General features: G+C 44.8%; 1 protein-coding gene across 2 annotated transcripts in view; it reads left to right on the top strand.

Annotated features, from left to right (window-relative positions):
* NPAS2 (neuronal PAS domain protein 2) overlaps positions 1-17,557 on the top strand; it is a 192,723-nt gene that overhangs the window by 102,680 nt on the left and 72,486 nt on the right. For both annotated transcript variants that reach the window (XM_043918575.1, XM_043918574.1), the window contains exons 3-4: positions 269-417; positions 13,576-13,667. In XM_043918575.1, coding sequence (XP_043774510.1) covers positions 269-417; positions 13,576-13,667 — 241 coding nt within the window. The remainder of the gene's footprint in view (positions 1-268; positions 418-13,575; positions 13,668-17,557) is intronic.

Raw genomic sequence — 17,557 nt, 5'->3', positions numbered from 1 at the left:
ATACACTCTGACCTAAAGTACCTTCAGCCCATAAGAAAACCTCCTGAAAGTAGACTGTTCCAGTAACCTGGGCCTTTCCTGCAATGTGGGAGACCTGAGTTCCATCCTTGACTCAGGAAGATCCCCTGGAGTAGAAGATAGCAACTCACTCCAGCTTTCTTGCCTGGGAAATTTCATGGACAGAGAAGCTTGGGGGGCTGCAGTTCATGGGGTCGCAAAGAGTCAGACACGAGTGACAGACTAACATTTTCACTTTTTGTGTTGACAGAGCTTCCCGAAACAAGTCTGAGAAGAAGCGTCGGGACCAGTTCAATGTCCTCATCAAAGAGCTCAGCTCCATGCTGCCTGGCAACACGCGGAAGATGGACAAGACCACCGTGCTGGAGAAGGTCATTGGGTTCCTGCAGAAACACAATGGTAACCATTACCCTCTTTCCTTTTTATTTCTCTTCCTGCCATTTCCACTTGACGACTTTATCAAGTTGGCTTCCCTGGTGATTCAGATGGTAAAGAATCTGCCTGCAGTGCAAGAGGCCAGGGTTCAATCCCTGGGTTGGGAAGATCCGATGGAGAAGGGAATGGCTACCCACTCCAGTATTGTAGCCTGGAGAATTCCATGGATAGAGGAGCCTGATGGGCTACAGTCCATGGGGTCGTAAAGAGTCAGACAGGACTAAGGGACTAATACTTTCACTTTTCTCTCACTTTTATCAAGTTTGTCTTCCTGGTGTTCTCAGATTTTGGGCTTAAGTCTCCTGCCTCTGGATTTCAGTTTTATTCTTCCTGTAGTCTCAAGACTTCTCCAACTATACAGCACTGATAATAAAACTTCTAGGTTAATGGTGAAAAGATTCTCCACCATGAGGGACACCCAGAGAGGTTCACAGAGTTACATGAAGAAGAGGAGAGGGAGGAGGGAGATAGAGATGAGCAGGAGGAGAAAAAGGGGGACTCAAGAGAAGAGACAGATCTACGCAGTTGTCTGTTCCCAAAGTGTTCTCCGTAGCCCAGACACCCACAAAGATTCACAGAATTGGATTGGGAAGAGAAGGGGAAAGGAGGAAATAGAGGTGTTCTGAGGTAGAAAACGGAGAGTCAAAAGTGGGAGAGAGTAATCAACACACTCCTGAATAAAAATGGGAACTGAATACTGGATTCTTAAATGTCCAAAATTTATATCACATACTGAAAAACAAAGATTAAGAATCTACAGTAGAGGTTAGACTCTTAAAAATACAATATTGAAAACAAAAACACAAAAAATTTTAGAAATATATATGAAGTTCGGTTTAAAAATAGGGCTTCCCTTTTTTTTTTTTTTTGCAAGGTTATAGTGAAATGAAAGTGAAAATTAAGGAGTAATAGAGGAGTAATAGAGGACTTTAAAAGAAAATAAGAGAAAAAAAGAGAAAAAAAGAAAAAAAATTTTTTTTCCTAATTAAAAAATTCATAAAAATATATGAAAATGAAAGTTAAGGAGTAATGGGGGAGTAATAGGGAATTTTAAAAGAAAACAAAAGAGAAAAAATAAAAAAGAAAAGAAAAGAAAAAAAATTTTTTTAAATTAAAAAAAAAAGGTAAAATTACATCTAGGAGTTTCTCTGGAGCTGTTGCGGTCAGTGTGGGTTCGGTTCAGTTTCAGATAGCTCCTCGTTCCAGCTTACACTTCTCGATATCTATAGGCCCCTTACGGTGTAGTCGGTGTTACCTACGGGTATTTTAATCTGTTGCACCGGTCCGTTCTGAAGCAGTTCCCTTTGTTTATTTGGCTTCTGTTTGCTGGTCTCTTCAGTGTCTAATTTCCGCCCTGACACAGGCGGACGAGGTGGTCTCTTGTTCAGGTTCACTAGTTCAGTCCTGCTGCGGGGAGGGAGGGGTGCTACAGACAGATATCACTGTGTGTGGGGAGCACTCACCGTGTTCTGGCCACACTGGGTTTGTCCCCGCTCACGGGTGTCTGTGCTTTCCCCGTCTGCACTGCTCAGGCTCCCGGCTGCTCTATATGGAGCGGGCCCTGCATTGCGTGTGGTTCCAGTTTTCGGGTATTCCACAAAAGCGCGGACTCGGTTGCGCCTGCGTTTTGTGCCTACCCCGCCCGAGCAGCTCAGGCAGCCAGGAGCTTGACGGGCGCACTCTCCCCGGGTGTGGTGTGCCTTCTCCCCTCCGGGGCCCCAGCCTCAGTTTCCACCCGCGCCAGTCGGGTGCCTGCGCCTTGTGTTTAGCCGTGACCCTCCCGGCGGATGTCGACCATCCAGAATCTCAGGAAGTCTTTGGTTAGAAACTGGAGGCCTGTTCGCAGTGTGGTAGGGGATGCCGTCTTAGGGGCTGAGTTTGCCCCCTTCCCCTCCCCGCTGCCTCCTGCCTCCGGCAGGGATCAGTCCTTTGTTCTGCGAACGGCGGGCAGTGTGTTCGGGCCGGTTAATTTTCTCTCTCTTGCTATCCCACAGTTTAAGTTGCTATCTCACGAAAGCTCCCTCCAATTGCTCTCAGGGCCTTCGGGCCGGTCCTTACCCTAAGCAATGCCGCCGGCTCCTCTCAGTTCCGCCCCCACTTGCTGGTGGCGGATGCGGGCGTCTGGGGTACTTTTCTGCTGGGAGTTGCTTTTAGGCACGTAATCAGTGGGTTTTATTTATTTTTCCTCACAGTTAGGTTCGAAAACTTCCCCCAGACCCGCCAGTGCGAGGGTTTCCTGGTGTTTGGAAACTTCCTCTATTAAGACTCCCTTCCCGGGCCGGGTCTCCATCCCTAGCTCTTTTGTCTCTCTTTTTATCTTTTATATTTTGTCCTACCTCCTTTCGAAGACAATGGGCTGCTTTTCTGGGTGCCTGATGTCCTCTGCTAGCGATCAGAAGTTGTTTTGTGAAGTTTGCTCAGTGTTCAATTGTTCTTTCGATGAATTTGTAGGAGAGAAAGTGGTCTCCCCATCCTATTCCTCTGCCATCTTGGCTCCTCCTCCAAGTTTGTCTTCCTGCTTGGTTCTCCCCAGCAAACCAGACCTCCTTGGTCATAGGTTTCCTCTTTCCAACATGCTCTACCCTCCAGAAAAACCGCATCTCCAGTAGGTTTGGGGCAGGACATGCCCAAATTGCTTTCTCAGCCAGAGGGGCAGACTCACAGGTAGCACCCAGCCCAAGCAGGGCGGCACCAACTTTGAGAGCATCTTGATTAAAAATGTCTAGAGCAGTCCTTTTCATTCAGCCCTCCAGGCACCATGCCCAGGTATTAATTTCCCATTGACTTAAACTGTACTGATGTCTCCATTCATTTCCACCACCACCCTGAAAATCCTTGGCCTTCTGATCAACACCATGGAAAAAAGTAATCAAAAATAATTAAATGACTTAATGTCAAATCTGTTTTTTCAATGAGATGTAACTCACATAGCATAAACTTCACGACTTTAAAGTTTATAGCTCTGTGATTTTTAGTACAATCTTTTCATGAGGTTGTGCAAGCATCAGCACTATCTAAATGTATTGTCCCCCAAAGAAACCCTTTGGGGATTCCCAGGTGGTACTAGTGGTAAAGAATCTGCCTGCCAATGCAGGAGATGCAAGAGATGCAGGTTTGATCCTTAGATTGGGAAGATCCCCTGGAGAAGGACATGCCAACCCACTCCAGTATTCTTGCCTGGAAAATCTCATGGACAGAGGAGCCTGGCAAGCTACAGTCTATGAGGTTGCAAGGGTCGGACACAACCTAGCGACTAAACCCACTCCATGCACATGGAATCATACAATATGTGGTCTTTTGTTTCCAGCTTTTTTCACTTAACATCTGTATGTTAGCAACTACCTGTGTTTCATTTCATTTTATGGCCAAATAATATTCTATTGTATGGATATACCATTTCATGTATCTGTTTATCTTTTGACAGATATTTGGGCATTTTCATTTGGGGCTATTAAATAATGCTGCTGTGGTACACTCCTGTGCTTATTTTTTGAGTGGATATATATTTTCAGTTCTCTTGGGTATGTATCTAGGAGTGGAACTGCTAGGTTGAATGGTTAACTTGGTGTTTAAATTTTAGGGAAACTGCCAAACTTTTCCATAGCAATTATACCATTTTACATTCCCAACAGCAGTGTGTGAAGGTTCCAGTGTCTCCACATCCTCACCAGTACTTGTTGACAGGTGTGTATGTGTGTGTGTGTGTGTGTGTGTGTGTGTGTGTGTGTGTGTGTGTTTATTGTAGCCTTCCTAGTTGGTAAGAGGTGATATCTCATTGTGGTTTTGGTTTGCATTTCCCTAATACCCAATGATGTTGAGCTTTTCATGGACTTAACGGCAATTTGTATCCTCTTCTTTTGAGGATGTCTGTTCAAATCCTTTGCCCATATTTAATCAGGTTATTTATGTTTCTGCTGTTGAGTTGTAAGAGTTCCTCATACAGTCCAGATACTAGACCCTTACCAGATACGTAATTTGCAGATATATCCCTCATTCTGTGAGTTGTCTTTTCAGTTTCTGTTTTATAATACTTGTTTATTGCTATTTTTTGCTGCACTGGGTCTCTGTTGCTGTGCGTGGACTCTCCCCAGTGGTGGCGAGTGGGGGCTTGCTCTAGTTGCGGCGTGTGGCTTCTCCTTGTGGTGACTTCCCTTGTTGTGGAGCACTGGGCTCTGGGGCGCACAGGCTTCAGTAGCTGCTGCACTTGAGCTCAGTAGCTGGTGACCTGCAGGCTTCAGAGCGCAGGCTCAGTCGTTGTGGCCCCTGGGCTTCGTTGCTGCATGGCTTTTGGGATCTTCTTGGACCAGGGATCAAACCTATGTCCCCTGCATCGGCAGGCAGATTCTTAAGCACTGGACCACCAGGGGAGCCAGACTTTTATAATATTAAGCTATAATTTAAGCATTTAGATATAAGCCATAAATTAAACATTTAGATAGTTTGTCCATTTTGAGTTACTCTTTTGTATATAGAAAAAGGGAGGGAGTCAGAATTTGTCCTTTGACCTAAGATTATCTAGTTATGCCAGCAGTCCACTTAAAAAAAAAAAAAAAACTTTTTGATGCTTTGTAAAGGTATAACACACATACAGAAAATACACAGTCATAACTGTATGGTTGAATTAGTCATCACAGAGTGAGTGCAGCCAGGAAGCCAACACCCAGGTCACGAAATAAAAGCTTCCCCTGTAGATGCCCCTCCTATTTAACTCTGCTTTCCCCGAAGATAATCTCTGACTGCTTTCTTTCTATCTTCCTTCCTTCCTTCCTTCCTCTCTTCCTTTTTCTTTCTTTCTTTGCTGGTTTGATGCTGCACATGGGCTTTCTCTGCTTGCAGTGCGCGGGGGCTGCTCTTCGTTGCAGTGTGCAGGCTCCTCGCTGTGGTGGCTTCTCTTGGTGCAGAGCACAGTCTCTAGGCACACGGGCTTTGGTGGGTGCAGTTCTTGGGCTCAGTACTGTGATGCACAGGCGTACTCGCCCTGCAGCTTGTAAGATCTTAGTTCCTGGAGCAGGGATTGAACCCATGTCCACTGCATTGGCAAGACAGATTCTTAACCACTGGACCACCAGGGAAGTCCCCTCTGACTGACTTCTAATACCAGAGATGGGTTTTTTCCTGTTGGAACCTTATTCAGATGAAATCGTATGTTCTGAACATCATGTTTGTGTGATGAAGCTCTTCCAGCTCTTCCATGCTCTTCCAGTTCGATGGCTAGTTCTTCTCCCTTGGTACCTAGTATCCCATTCTATGAATTTACAACCTGAATCCATCCTTGAACTTACGTCTTTCTCAAAGTATCCTCTCTTCATTTTACTCCCCTTCAACCTTTTTACCTTTTGGTCTTCCCAGGTGGTGCTAGCGGTAAAGAGCCCACCTGCCAATGCAGGAGATTTAAGAGACATGAGTTTGATCCTTGGGTCTGGAAGATCCCCTGGAGGAGGTCCAGCACAACCCACTCCAGTATTTGCCTGGAGAATCCCATGGACAGAGGAGCCTGGCGGGCTACAGTCCACGGACTTGCAAAGAGTTGGACATGATTAGAACAACTTAGCACACATGCAAATCGTTTTCACTCCTAGCGTTGCCCACCGTGCACTACCGCTTGCCTATGGATGGTACCAAAAATTTTAAGAACAGTTGGAAGGATTCAGGAACTATTAACAAGCAAGTAGAACAGAATTCTTTTTTTTTCCTTAATCATGACACCAAGCAACCAAGCATATTAAAGTCAGAAATGTCAGATTATTGAGGAGATAATTACAGTTCTTCTGTGCTTGCCATGAGGCTTCTCCTTCACTGAACAGTTTCCCAGACAAGATGATTTCATGGGAGAGGGCACAGCTGGGACACTAGAAAGTTTCATTATACTTGTTATTCTTTTATTATTCCTGTCATAATTGTATATACCTATTACAAATGTGACAGTAATGATATTGCCTCCTTTTTGTCCGCCCTCCACCCAAAGTTGCCCAGGGGAGAGTAAAGAACATGTTAATTGCTTTTGTTAAAAGTTGGGGGAGAACAATCAAGCCGGGATTGGAATAAAGTATTGCAGCAGCATTTGATTGCCCCTAATAGTGTAAGCAGAATGGTTATATGTCCTAACTGATGATTTAGCTAAATGAAAGAGCAGGTTGGTTTGATTACCAAGATATTTTGTGCAAATTACTCAAACCAGGTCAGTGTCACCAAGAAATAGGACAGCCGGGATCAAGTTCATCCGTGTGACATTTATGCTGGGCTCTGCCCACTGTGGAATTACAGAATTGTCGAATTTGGAACCTGGAGAGGATGGGTCAGCAGAAATTCAGCCGGCTACCACCCGGAGCTCCTGTGTCCACCTCACCTTTTTCATAAGACTGAGGCCTACCCCACACGACCCACTGAAATGCAGAATCAACCCCAGAACTCCCTCATCCTTATCCCATACACAAAAGAAAACAGAAAATCCATAAGAGATTTTATGAAGAGATATAGCGGCTGGACCAAAATCTGGATTAAAGCAAAAAACAAAAAACAAGCAATAACTTTACTTGTAATCCAAATGGTTGTGAACTCTGCAGGCATCTTCACGGGAGCGTGGTCTGCATTCATTTGGGGCTCACCCTGAGCCAGGCAGGAGCTGCTTAAGGCCTCCGCAGAGTAACTTTTCAAAAGTGTCAGTCACTCAGTTGTGTCCAACTCTTTGCAACCCTACGGACTGTAGTCCACCAGGCTCCTCTGTCCATAGAGTTCTCCAGACAAGAGTACTGGAGTAGGTAGCCATCCCCTTCTCCAGGGCATCTTCCTGACCCAGGAATCGAGCCCTGGTCTCCTGCGTTGCAGGCAGATTCTTTACCTAATCTGAGCCACTAGGGAAGCCCCATAGAGTAATTCACCAGGGTATAACTCATAGGAGCCTCATAGTGGCCCTTTGAGTTTGTACCATTTCACAGATGAGGCAACTGAAACGTAAAGATGTTAGGTCATTACCATTAGACAGCCAGGAAGGCACAGAATCTAAACCAGGCTATTCTGTCTCCAAAGCCCAAGTTTTTAACATTAAACCCTACTGCTTCTCTACGACAGGTGATGTATGGGACTCTTTTAGATACAGACACCATAGCCACATTATAGCAATTCATTAGTGTGGCCATTTATGTTTTTAATTTGCTTATTCATTCATTTACGTTTTGGTTGTGCTGGGTCTTTGTTGCACGGCGTGGTCCTTCTGCGGAGGCAGTGAGTGGGGGCTATGCTCTGTTGTGATGTGTGGGCTGCTCACGGCAGGGCTTCTCTTGTTGCAGAGCACAGGCTCCAGGGCCCTTGAGCTTCACGGGCTTAGTTGCTCTGTGGCATGCAGGATTTTCCCAGACCAGGGGGGATTGAAGCTGTGTCCCCTGCATTGGCAGGAGGATTCTTAACCACTAGACCCCCAGGGAAGCCCCACTGTGGCCATTAGGACTATTAGTTGTCACCCCTGGTGGCCCCTTAGAATCACCCAAGAAGCTTTTAAAAATACTTATTACTGGGTCACACCTCACAGACTAACACATCAGAATGTCTAGGGATGGAACCCAGGTTGTGAGCTGGGGCCAGTTTGTACCAGCTTGCAAAAGATGATTGTTAAATTTTTAAGAGTTTTGCAAGCCAGCTGATATCATGTTGGCAGCTTGAAACCAGCGAGGGTCTGAGTATTTATACCCTAGAGATAGGCAAACACGACTGATGTGGGGATGGAGAGCCTTCTGCCAGATCACCCCTGGGTCAGGCCTAAACATCCATGTTTTTAAAGATGCCCGGGTGAAGTCAGCATGCGGTCAGGGTTAAGACCTGTGGATTTATACATTTTCTAAATTTATCGTTGACTGTGCTGTGTCCTCGTTGCTGCACAAGGGCTTCCTCTAGTTGTGAGCAGGAGCTACTCTTCACTGCAGCGTGCAGGCTTCTCATTGCAGTGGCTTCTCTTCTTGGGGGCCACAGGCTCTAGGGCACGTGGGCTCAGTAGTTGATATGGCGGCGGTGGTGGTGGTTTAGTTGCTAAGTCGTGTCCGACTCTTGCAACCATGGACTATAGCCCACCAGGCTCCTCTGTCCATGGGATTCTCCAGGCAGAGAGACTGGAAGGGGTTGCCATTTCCTTCTCCAGTAGTTGATGTGCACAGGCTTAATTGCTCCACGGCATGTGAGATCTTCCTGGATCGGGGATTGAACCCGTGTCTCCTGCATTGGCAGGCAGACTTGTAACCACTGGGCCACCAGGGGGGCCCAGAAACTATGGATTTTGGTGTGCTTTCTGCCTTCATCCTGAAGGGAGACCACGTGATACTTGAGCTATGCAGGTAGTCATTAAAATAACTTAGCTCTTTCATCTATAAGCTGCCAAGCATCCCTGTTTTCTCAGTTTGGGAGATAAACCTTGACCCTGGAATGCATACTTCTGGAAGTAATTCCAAATCAAAACAAGCATCTGACCATGTTTCTCCATCGGAAATGTGTCATCAGTATCTGTTACAGGAGCATGCTCAGTCACGAAGTCACGTCCAGCTCTTTGTGACCTCGTGGACTGTAGCCCACCAGACTCCTCTGTCCATGAGATTTCCCAGGCAAGAAGACTGGAGTGGGTTGCCAGAGCTATTACAGAAGAGATGCCTCTAACATATGTCAATAGAAGGGTGTAGCGAGCAGCCTTCTTCACGGCCGTCTGTCCCTTCCACAGGACCAGGCTGACCTGTGTGCTCTCCTCTTCCTGCATGAGTCTCAGCTAGCTTGATGGCATCTTCTCCCAACATCAAATCCCAGTCCTCACCCTTGCCCTTCCAGATGTCTGCCTTAGAAGGCGGGGGTGGGGTAGGGAGGACAGCAGAGCAAGGAGACATGTCCCTGTTGGGCAGGGTGATAGTTACCCCACCAGCCTACTTTCTGCCCCATTTTCTAGACTCTTCCTTGACCATATGTAGCCCAATGTTGTCCTGCTGGTTCCTGTGGAGCACGAGCTATTGGAAGGCAGGTGTTCTAGGGCATAAGTACAGCCTACATGATGGTAGGCTTTGGGGGCTCCACTGTTATTACAATGCTTCCCTAAAAACTTGCTCCCATATGGCTGTATTTCCCTTGCTATTTAGAAGCCACTTGGACCATATTGCTCTGCTCATCCTGCCCAGTCACCTACAGCTTGTAATGTTGGTCCCATCAAATGCCAGTGAAGACTCAATTCAGTTCAGTCACTTCAGTCGCTCAGTCGTATCTGACTCTTTGCAACCCAATGGACTGCAGCATGCCAGGCTTCCCTGTCCATCACCAGCTCTCAGAGCTTACTCAAACTCATGTCCATTGCATCGGTAATGCCATCCAACCTTCTCATCCTCTGTCATCCCCATTCTCCTTTTTATTTTTTAAATTTTTTTCCTCTTCTCCACTTGCCTTCAATCTTTCCCAGCATCAGGGTCTTTTCAAAGGAATCAGTTCTTAGCATCAGGTGGCCAAAGTATTGGAGTTTCAGCTTCAGCATCAATCCTTCCAGTGAATATTCAGGACTGATTTCCTTTAGGATTGACTGGTTGCATCTCCTTGCAGTCCAAGGGACTCTCAAGAGTCTTCTCCAACACCACACTTCAAAAGCATCAGTTCTTCAGTGCTCAGCTTTCTTCATGTTCCAACTCTCATATCCATACATGACTACTGGAAAAACCATAGCTTTGACTAGACGGACCTTTGTTGGGAAAGTAATGTCTCTGCTTTTTAATATGCTGTCTAGGTTGATCATAGCTTTTCTTCCAAGCAGCAAGTGTCTTTTAATTTCATGGCTGCAGTCACCATCTGCACTGATTTTGGAGCCCCTAAAAATAAAGTCTGCCACTGTTTCCCCATCTATTTGCCATGAAGTGATGGGAACAGATGCCATGATCTTAGTTTTCTGAATATTGAGTTTTAAGCCAACTTTTTCACTCTCCTCTTTCACTTTCATCAACAGGCTCTTTAGTTCTTCTTAGCTTTCTGCCATAAGGGTGGTGTCATCTGCATATCTGAGGTTATTGATATTTCTCCCGGCAATCTTGATTCCAGCTTGTGCTTCATCCAGCCTGGCATTTCTCATGATGTACTCTGCATATAAGTTAAATAAGCAGGGTTACACTATACAGCCTTGACGTACTCCTTTCCTGATTTGGAACCAGTCTGTTGTTCCATGTCCAGATCTAACTGTAGCTTCTTGACCTGCATACAGATTTCTCAGGAGGCAGGTCAGGTGGTCTGTTATGCCCATATCTTTAAGGATTTTCTGCAATTTATTGTGATCCACACAATCAAAGGTTTTGGCATAGTCAATAAAGCAGAAATAGATGTTTTTCTGGAACTCTTGCTTTATCGATGACTCATCTAATGTTGGCAATTTGATCTCTGGTTCCTCTGCCTTTTCTAAATCTAGTTTGAATATCTGGAAGTTCATGGTTCACATACTGTTGAACCCTGGCTTGGAGAATTTTGAGCATTGCTTTGGTAGTGTTTGAGATGAGTGCAATTGTGTGGTAGTTTGAGCATTCTTTGGGATTGCCTTTCTTAGGGATTGGAATGAAAACTAACCTTTTCCAGTCCTGTGGCCACTGATGAGTTTTCCAAATTTGCTGACATATTGAGTGCAGCACTTTCACAGCATCATTTAGGATTTGAAATAGCTCAACTGGAATTCCATCACCTCCACTAGCTTTGTTCGTGGTGATGTTTCCTAGGGCCCACTTACTTCACATTCCAGGATGTCTGGCTCTAAGTGAGTGATCACACCATTGTGATTATCTGGATCTTGAAGATCTTTTTTGTATAGTTCTTCTGTGTGTTCTTGCCACCTGTTCTTAATATCTTCTGCTCCTGTTAGGTCCATATCATTTCTGTCCTTTATTGTGCCCATCTTTGCATGAAATGTTCTCTTGGTATCTCTAATTTTCTTGAAGAGATTTCTTGAAGACATCTCTAGTCTTTCCCATTCTATTGTGAAAGTGATCTTCCCATTCTATTCCTCTGCCATCTCAGAGAAAAATCAGAGATTTGATTATAACACTGATTTCCCTGGCAGTCCAGTGGTTAAGACTTTGCCTTCTAATGCAGGAGGTTCAGGTTTAATCCCTGGTCAGGGGGCTAGAATCCCTGGAAACTACCTAAGTGTTCATCGACAGATGAATGAATAAAGAACATGTGGTACATATACACAGCAGGTGATTACTTAGCCATAAAAAAGAATGAACTAATATCACTTGCAGCAATATGGGGGCTTCCCAGGTGGTGCTAGTGGTAAAGAACCCACCTGCCAATGCAGGAGATGTAGGAGATGTGGGTTCAAGCCCTGGGTCGGGAATATCCTGTGGCTGAGGGCATGGCAACCCACTCTAGTATTCTTGCCTGGAGAATCCCATGGACAGAGGATCCTGGCAGGCTACATACAGTCCATAAGGCTGCAAAGAGTCGGACAGTATTGAAGCGAGTTAGCACACAGCGATATCGATGGACTTGGAGGGCATTATGCTAAGTGAAATAATTCAGATGGAGAAAGACAAATACTGTATGATATCACTCATATAGAGAGTCTTAAAAAATACAACAAACTAGTGAAAATAACAAGAAAGAAGCAGGCTCACAGATGTGGAGACCAAACTAGTGGTTAGCAGTGATGGGGCAGACAATATAGGGGTGGAGGTGTGAGAGGTACAAACTGTTGGGTGTAGGGTAGGCTCAAGGATGTGTTGTACAACGTGTGGAATATAGCCAATATTTTAAAATAACTGCAAGTGGAAAGTAACCTTTAAAAATTGTATAAAAATTAGGGACTTCCCTGGTAGTCCAGTGGTTAAGACATTCGCTTCCAATGCAGTGGGTGTGAGGTCCATCCCTGGTCGGGGAGCTAAGATCCTACACACCTTATAATCAAAAAACAAAAACATAAACAGAAGTAATATTGTAACAAATTCAGTAAAGACTTTAAAAATGGTCCACATTAAAAAAAACTTTAAAAAATTATATAAAAATTAAAAAACAAAGCAAGAGCATTGTAGGTTAGTCAGTGAACAACAACAACAAAAAAGGTGAAATGCCCTGAAATTTTACAGTTCTTCTAGGACAGAAACTTGATTGGTGTTTTCCCAAACTTGACAGAAATGCTAAGAATTTACACAAAATTGCCAAGTTGTAAAGCAGAAAGAAATTCTTCTAAATCATGAATAGGAAAAAAAAAACAATGTCAATCAACTATTATAAAGGGAAAAAAAAAACACAAAAGGGCAGGAAAACTAGAGTCTTTACAGAGTCCTGTGTAGACCAGTGACTATTAGATTTACAAATACGAATAATGTCCTGCAAACAAGGTAGTTACTTGAAACGGGCAAAGTACAGATTAACCCCAGAAAGTTTTAGGAAAAATAAATTCTGGCCTTCAAAGCAACTAATAAGCAGCATGTATTTGTATAACGAATTATACTTCAGTAACTGGAAATGCTGAAACATACATTGCAATCTGCACAAACGCAGTAGGTTAGGAACTTCGTTCCCTAAGATGTTTCTGGAATTTTAAAAATCCCAGCTTGCTAAAGTATTTTGTTTTGCCTTGAGCATGAAGAAGCAGCTTAAGGACATGCCCCTCCACCCCTGTCCTTGTTCCTGTTGCCTTGATAACCAGAGTGGGTTGCCCTTTTCCTTCTCTCGGGGATCTTCTCCACTCCGGGATGGAACCCCTGTCTCCTGCCCTGCAGGTGGATTCTTTTTTTTTTTTTTTTTTACAGGTGGATTCTTTACCAACTGAGCCACCAGGAAAACCCAGGTGGCAACTACCAAACTCCAGCCGCTGATGATGGGCTTTGTCATGGAGACATTCAAGAGCAAGGTGCCATGTGCTAATCACAGGCACTACACCCAATGCAGAGGGTGGGGTGCTCTCTTTCCAGAGACCTCATTAAAGGTCAAAAGGAGAAAACAGCAAGAGTCCATTATCTCCAATGTACCCCATCCATGGAAATCAGAGTAGCATATGTCCTTATATCAGCTTCTTTTATTAAACTACACATTTCTACGAAATTGCATAAAAATAACACGTGTGTCATTTCTTAATTCTGGTTTCTAGGTGTCTTTTCATCTAAAAGCTTGTTTGTGTTCTTTTTTTAGAAGTCTCAGCGCAAACGGAAGTCTGTGACATTCAGCCGGACTGGAAGCCTTCGTTCCTCAGTAATGAAGAATTCACCCAGCTGATGCTGGAGGTGAGGTGCACATTTCAATCAGCTTGATGGGTTGCGGATTAGAATGTAGCTGCTTGTTCCAGATAAGGCCATGTGCCCGAAGTAAACAACTGTTCTTGACCCTGAAAGGAAGGCTGGGAACAGACAGACTCTTGAAAAAAATCTGCCTGCTGTGGTGTGTGTTTTGGCTACTGAGTTGGGCAGCAAAAGCCAGAATCCCCAAACTCAGTGTGAATGTGTCCTGTTGCCATGGTGACCGCAGGGCAGACCCACTCCAGCCTCCCATCCAGAGGACACCTAGCGGGGGAGCCAGGCAGGGACGGAGCCAGCAGTAGGGAGAGCCAGGGTATTTATGTGGAATATATATATGCATATGCCTTGGGTGCTATTGTGTCCGACCCCCTGTGACCCCATGGACTGTAGCCCACCAGCCTCCTCTGTCCGTGGAATTCTCCAGGCAAGAATACCAGAGTGGGTAGCCATTCTCTTTTCCAGGAAGTCTTCCCGACCCAGGGATCGAACCCTGGTCTCTCTCATTGCAGGCAGATTCTTTGCCCTCTGAGCCACCAGGGAAGCCCAATGCAACAATTACATATACTTGGTAGGACACATTTTGAAAGCAAAAGTCTTCTTTTAAAATTATGCTTTTAACTTGAGGTCCTGTTTCATCAACATGGTGTATGGTATCAATCATACATGGCCATGCCCTGCCCCCCCACCCACGACCCCCGAGTGTGCTCTCTCTGTGCGGAGAAACTCACATTTCTTCCTCTGAAAAGCTGTGTGCCTGTGCCCATCTGCTGGGCTGGGTTGGAGGCAGTCTGGCTGATCTGAGTGCCTGGCCTGCCTCGTGTGTCTCTAGGGGTGAGACTTCTCCCGACAGATGACGATGTACTGTGTGCTGGGTCATTTCAGTCGTGTCTGACTCTTTGCGCCCCCATGGACTAGCCCAACAGGCTCCTCTGTCCATGGGGATTCTCCAGACAAGAATACTGGAGTGGGTTGCCCTGCCCTCCTCCAGGGGATCTTCCTGACCCAGGGATTAAACCCACGTATCTTGTGTCTCCTGCATTGGCAGGCAAGTTCTTTACCATGAGCCACTGGGGAAGCCCAGACGAGGATAAGTCACTGCAAAAACATCCAGCTGGTTCTGACTTCTAAGCTAGGGATAAGTCTGGGAGTGTTCAGACACCATGGCGGACATAGAGAAAGCCTCAGAGGTGGTGTGTCTGAGCCCTTGAAGTAGAAGAAACCTGGGGTGGATGGATTCAGTCAAAAGAAGTTAGATGCTAACTGTGTCACTGGTTCCCGGCAGAGCATCAGAAGGTGACTCTTTGGGCTCCAGCTTTCTAGATCTCGTCTTATGTGCCTATATAAGACTGATATATACTTTAATTTACATAGATTAACTGCAGAAAACAGAAAGTTACTCGAGTAAGAAAATGCCAGAATGAAGCTGTCCAAATATTATGAAATATAAACGCATTAATGAACATTTGCCTGAAATGGAAGATACTTAAATCTGCATGTGAACTATATTTAAAGAAAATACAGAACTTTCTCCAGAAGCAATGCATTTTAAGTATGTTAAATTTAGAGCAGCTTGTGATATACAAGGTTGAATTAATGTATCATTATGCTATCTCACAGAAGTCATTTTGTCTTCTAATTCTTAGGGAAAAGTAATTAAAACATAACCCTATAGCACATAACAGTCTGTAGAAGCCTGTAGAAGCACATTCTACCCTCCCCACCCCCAAGGGAGTTTCACGGTATCAAAGGTGTTTGAGAAAATAAGACTTTTTTATAACAGTAAAAATGTAGTTTCTTGTAGTAGTCTCACAGTGGCCTGTATTTCAGTGGAGTCAGCTGTAACTTCTTCTTTTGCGTTTCTGATTTTATTGCCTTGGACCCCCTCCCTTTCTAACTCAATGAATCTGGCTAAAGGTTTATAGGTTTTGTTTATCTGTTCAAAGAGCCGGCTTTTGGTTTCATTGACCTTTTCTGTTGTTTCCTTAGCCTCTGTTTTGTTTATTTCTGCTCTGGTCTTTATGATTCTTTCCTTCTACCAACTCTGGGGGTATTTTGCTCTGTCTCTAGTTGCTTTGGGTGTAAGGTGATTGTCGTTCAGTCGCTTGGCCACGTCCGACCCTTTGTGACCCCATGAGCTGCAGCACGCTGTGCTTCCCCGTCCTTCACCGTCTCCTGGAGTTTGCTCAAACTCCTGTCCACTGAGATGTGAGGTTAAGTTGTTTATTTGAGATTTTTATTGTTTTTGGAGGTAAGCTCATATCTCTACGAACTTCCCTCTTCACACTGCTGTTGCTGAGTCCCATAGGTTTTTAGATTGTTGTGTTTTCGTTTTCATTTGTCTTTGGGTATTTTTATTTCCTCTGTGATTTCTTCACTGAGCCACCGGCCGTTTAGTAGCAAGTTGTTTAGTTTCCCTGTATTTGTGTTGTTTGCAGGGCTTTTTTTTCTTTTCTTTTTTTTTTTTTGTAGTTGATTTCTGATCTCATAGCATTGTGGTCAGAAAAGATGTTTGACAGGATTTCAGTTTTCTTACATTTGCCGAGGTTCACTTTGTAGCCCAGCATGTGGTCAGTCCTGGAGAATGTTCCGTGTGGCCTTGAAACAAAATTGTGCTCTGCTGCTTTTGGGTGGAGTACTCCATAATCACCAGTTATGTCCACCTAGTCTAATGTATCATTTAAGGTTCGTACTTCCTTATCGATTTTCCAGGAGGATCTGTCTGTGGATGTCAGTGAAGTGTTAAGGTCCCACTATTATTGTGTTACTGTCCGTTTCTCCTTTTCTGCCTGTTATCATTTGCCTTCTATATTGAGGTGCTCCTGTATTGGGTGCATATATGTTTACACTTGTGGTGTCTTCTTGGACTGATCCCATGGTTATTATGTAATGCCCTTCCTTTTCTCTTATAACAGTCTTTATTTTAAAAATGAAAATTTGGGCTGAACTGAGATTTAGAAGGCTGAAATTTCTAGAAAAAGACGAGTTTAGATTTGTATGGATATGCATTATGCAGTTTCCTCTGCTCCTAGCGTAGACTCTTTGAAGCCAGTCTAAAGGAAATCATGCTACGTAAGTGAATTCGATGGACTTCAAATTAAGCCTGTACAACAAGCAGGAGTTCTGGGTAAATTGCATCTTTGAGACATCTGGGAGACCGTCCAACTAGAACTTTAGATTTGTCTCTGACTGTCTTAGGCTCCTCTTCCACCCTTTTGCTCCTCAGGAGACACGACCAGGTGAAGGGTGACAGGAGCCTCCTGTGCCTTCCTTGCGATGGTCCCCATGGGATGATGCTCTCATTTTCCAGGATGCAGCTTCTCCATGGTGTGCATCCCATCCCAGCTGCACATCCCCCTCCTTTGTTCAGAGCCACTTCAGGGAGCATGAGGAATCCAGATGCCATGTCTTCGTAACTAGGAATTTCCTTTTTAAAATGAAGATGAAACCCAGGACAGAGTCCGTCAGACCCCAGGGAATGGCACTGCTGGTGTCTTCTGAGTGTGAATCCCTGCTTCCTTCCTCTTCTCCCAAAAAGGCCCCAAACCAGACTCCAGGAGAACTCATACCCTTGTGGGACTGGAAAGAACGAAAGCGACTTGGTCTCAGCCAGCCGAGCTGGTCGAGTGAAAGCTGCCCAAGATGGTAGCCACAAGCGTTTGAACAAGTAAATTCAAAGGAAGGGACACTCTCGTTGACAGGCAGTTACGGGATATGCAGTGTTTCTGAATTTTGTTCAGAAAAGCTACAGCCATCTTTTCTCTTAGCCTAGAGGTTGTCCCAGAGAAGACAGGAAACACTGTCAGAAGCAGGGATTGGCAGAGAGGTGTCATCTCGTTTCCCTCTGGTGGTGGCAGGTGTGAAACTCGGACCATTATGGA

Source organism: Cervus elaphus, chromosome 11 (assembly GCF_910594005.1).
Source record: "Cervus elaphus chromosome 11, mCerEla1.1, whole genome shotgun sequence".
Lineage (NCBI taxonomy): Eukaryota > Metazoa > Chordata > Mammalia > Artiodactyla > Cervidae > Cervus > Cervus elaphus.
This window is presented reverse-complemented; position numbering and strand designations above follow the sequence as displayed.